This window comes from Sinocyclocheilus rhinocerous, unplaced genomic scaffold, assembly GCF_001515625.1.
Source record: "Sinocyclocheilus rhinocerous isolate Xijiao unplaced genomic scaffold, SAMN03320098_v1.1 scaffold1709, whole genome shotgun sequence".
Classification (NCBI taxonomy): Eukaryota; Metazoa; Chordata; class Actinopteri; order Cypriniformes; family Cyprinidae; genus Sinocyclocheilus; species Sinocyclocheilus rhinocerous.
Window position 1 is genome coordinate 50,694 of NW_015649593.1, and position 3,143 is coordinate 53,836.

The window sequence follows — 3,143 nt, forward strand, 5'->3', positions numbered from 1 at the left end:
TAGCGGTGCTAAGAGGCTCGCGACCTCCACGGAGGTCTCTAGAGTAACTAGTTTGGCTGTCTCCTGCCTGTTCGCCGCTCCAGGGCACCGAGCTAGCCGCTATGATTACACCAGAGGTCAGTCGCGAGAGATTGATTCCCTTAGTAGACTAACGTGTCTCGGTGGGTTCTGCACACTGTAGAGCAGTGGTTCCCAACCACGTTCCTGGAGGACCACCAACACTGCATGTTTTCAATGTCTCCTTAATCAAACACACCTGATTCAGATCATCAGCTCATTAGTAGAGACTCCAAGACCTGAAATGGGTGTGTCAGACAAAGGAGAGATACAAAATATGCAGTGTTGGTGGTCCTCCAGGAACGTGGTTGGGAACCACTGCTCTATGCTACTATAAGTACACATAATACACATAAAAACTTCTGTCTCTGAACCTGTCAAAATTATGCTTTAATAACATTCCTACATATTGAGTGTTGTGTTTTCCTCCATTCATGTTTCTATTAGTGAAAAATACATTGAAAAGGAAATAAAAATATCTTGTTCATCAGTTAAGCATAACAATTAACATAAATGATTATTGTGACTAAATCTTTAACAAAACAGAGAGAAGATGAGAGAAAAGATGGAAAATGTGAGTGAAAGGGAAAATAAGGGGAGGCTGGGTGAGCTTCTGAATCCACTGGATTTAATAAATCCAGGCAGGTCACTCTTTATCTGAGAGCTGATCCAGTCCTGGTAGTGAGACACTCTGGTGTAACCGCCAGGGTACTTGGGTGCTGTACAGTTTACACCGAAAATCGAAATTCCAGACTGAATCCACTGCGAGCCATTAATAACCAGTGGACCTCCACCATCTCCCTGCATAGACAAGCACTTCACATTTACATCATGCCAATATACTGAGCATCTGTAAGCAGACACTGACTGATGTCTTACCTGACATGAGCCTTTCCCACCCTCGGCTGGTCCAGCACACAGAATGTTGTCTGGAATTATTCTTTCATAGGCATGTTCACAATCACTCTGGCTGACGACTGGTATGTTCACCTCCTGCAGTGAGTTTGGAATAGTGGTGTCTGTTGCACATAAATCAGTATAAAAAGACACATTTTTAAGACCCATTCACTCTAAGCACGATAACTATAATAATCAATAATGATAAATACATTTGTGTCGACACAAACGGATGACAGCATCCTGTTTATATACCTTTTTCCTCACTTCTCCCTTGTGTGTAATCAGTTGGCGAGCAGTGGAGGTAATGTGAAAATAAAATAAACAGGCCTACAGAGTATTTAATAACACCACAGCTATATGCAATTTAGGTAGGGTGACCATACGGGCCATTTTTACGGGACGCACCCTTGCCAGAATTTCTATATTGCCTAAAATATCCAGGTTTTGGCTATTTGCACTGTGCAGATCGATCGTTGTATAATATTATTTCACGAGAGCTATAGAGAGCAGACGGCTCCTTATGCTTTCAAATCGCTCCGCGGTACTTTGGTGTCATACAACGATCGGTTCGCAGCTTCAAGTCGAACGAACGAACGAACAAACACGTGTGCGTATTTGCATCGCTTTGATCGTTCTCACCTTCTCACACGCGACGCGCCACGATTGGTCGATTATTTATGTACAATACCTGATATTGGTCAAACTACTTTGGATGTTTTAGGCCAGGGGTGCCCAAACTCGGTCCTGGAGGGCCGGTGTCCTGCAGAGTTTAGCTCCAACTTGCCTCAACACACCTGCCTGGAAGTTTCTAGTATGACTAGTAAGAGCTTGATTAGCTGGTTCAGGTGTGTCTAAGTGGGGTTGGAGCTAAACTCTGCAGGACACCGGCCCTCCAGGACCGAGTTTGGGCACCCCTGTTTTAGGCCATATAAAAATCCTGGCCAGGACGTGTCCTGTATAAATAGCAAATATGGCCACCCTAAATTTAGGTTTTATTTTGAATAATTGTAGAGCCCTAACTCTTTACAGTCAGTGGATTCTGATGGATTGTCAATGTTTTTATTGTTCATCAGCTGGAAAATAAAATCACTCCGACAGTGATTCCAATGATTTCATTCCTCCATGTCGTTATCATTATATAGTTGTGGTGTGGACATTGCTATTCTTTTAGAATTAGAACAACTAAAACTTTGTGCTTATAGTTATCATTATAGTTATAGGCTTTTACAGGCCTTTAGTCATTTGCATGTGATGACAAAGTTACACATTATCAGGTTACACTTTATTTCAATAGTCCACTAAGTAACTTTGCAACTACATGTCAACTAACTCATTAATTTGCACATGCATGTCAACTAACTTTCATTAGAGTATTAGTAGACTGTTAGGTTAGGGTTGGGGTTAGTAAAATAAGTTGACATGAACTTGCAAAGTGACTTCAGTAGAATATCAGTTTATAAAAATAAAGTGTTAGCAGATATTTAAAGGGATGGTTCACTGGGTTTTTTCTAGGCTTGATTGTGTTTATGGGGTGCAGTCTAACATGTTTTAACGCTTCGTTTAAAAAAAAAAACGCTTTATTTTTCACATAATTTATCTTTATTCCACATTTCTCTGTCCCTTCTCTGAGAAACGGGCTGATTATTTCCTTCTTTTATGAAGACCCTCCCTCAGAAATAGGCGATGGACTCTGATCGGTTAGCAGTGTTGGGGGTAACGCATTACAAGTAACGCGAGTTACGTAATCAGATTAACATGTCAACTAACTCATTAATTTGCACATGCATGTCAACTAACTTTCATTAGAGTATTAGTAGACTGTTAGGTTAGGGTTGGGGTTAGTAAAATAAGTTGACATGAACTTGCAAAGTGACTTCAGTAGAATATCAGTTTATAAAAATAAAGTGTTAGCAGATATTTAAAGGGATGGTTCACTGGGTTTTTTCTAGGCTTGATTGTGTTTATGGGGTGCAGTCTAACATGTTTTAACGCTTCGTTTAAAAAAAAAAACGCTTTATTTTTCACATAATTTATCTTTATTCCACATTTCTCTGTCCCTTCTCTGAGAAACGGGCTGATCATTTCCTTCTTTTATGAAGCCACTCCCTCAGAAATAGGCAATGGGCTCTGATTGGTTAGCTAGTCCAGTGTGTTGTGATTGGCTAAACCGCCTCTAGCGCGCATCT

General features: G+C 40.7%; 1 protein-coding gene across 1 annotated transcript in view; it reads right to left on the bottom strand.

Annotated features, from left to right (window-relative positions):
- Positions 1–589: 589 nt before the first annotated feature.
- Positions 590–3,143, bottom strand: part of LOC107710875 (trypsin II-P29-like) — a 16,785-nt gene continuing 14,231 nt past the window's right edge. The window contains exons 6-7 of the mRNA XM_016515739.1: positions 937–1,076; positions 590–858 (exon numbers count right to left, since the gene is read on the bottom strand). Coding sequence (XP_016371225.1) covers positions 592–858; positions 937–1,076 — 407 coding nt within the window. The 3' untranslated portion in view covers positions 590–591. The remainder of the gene's footprint in view (positions 859–936; positions 1,077–3,143) is intronic.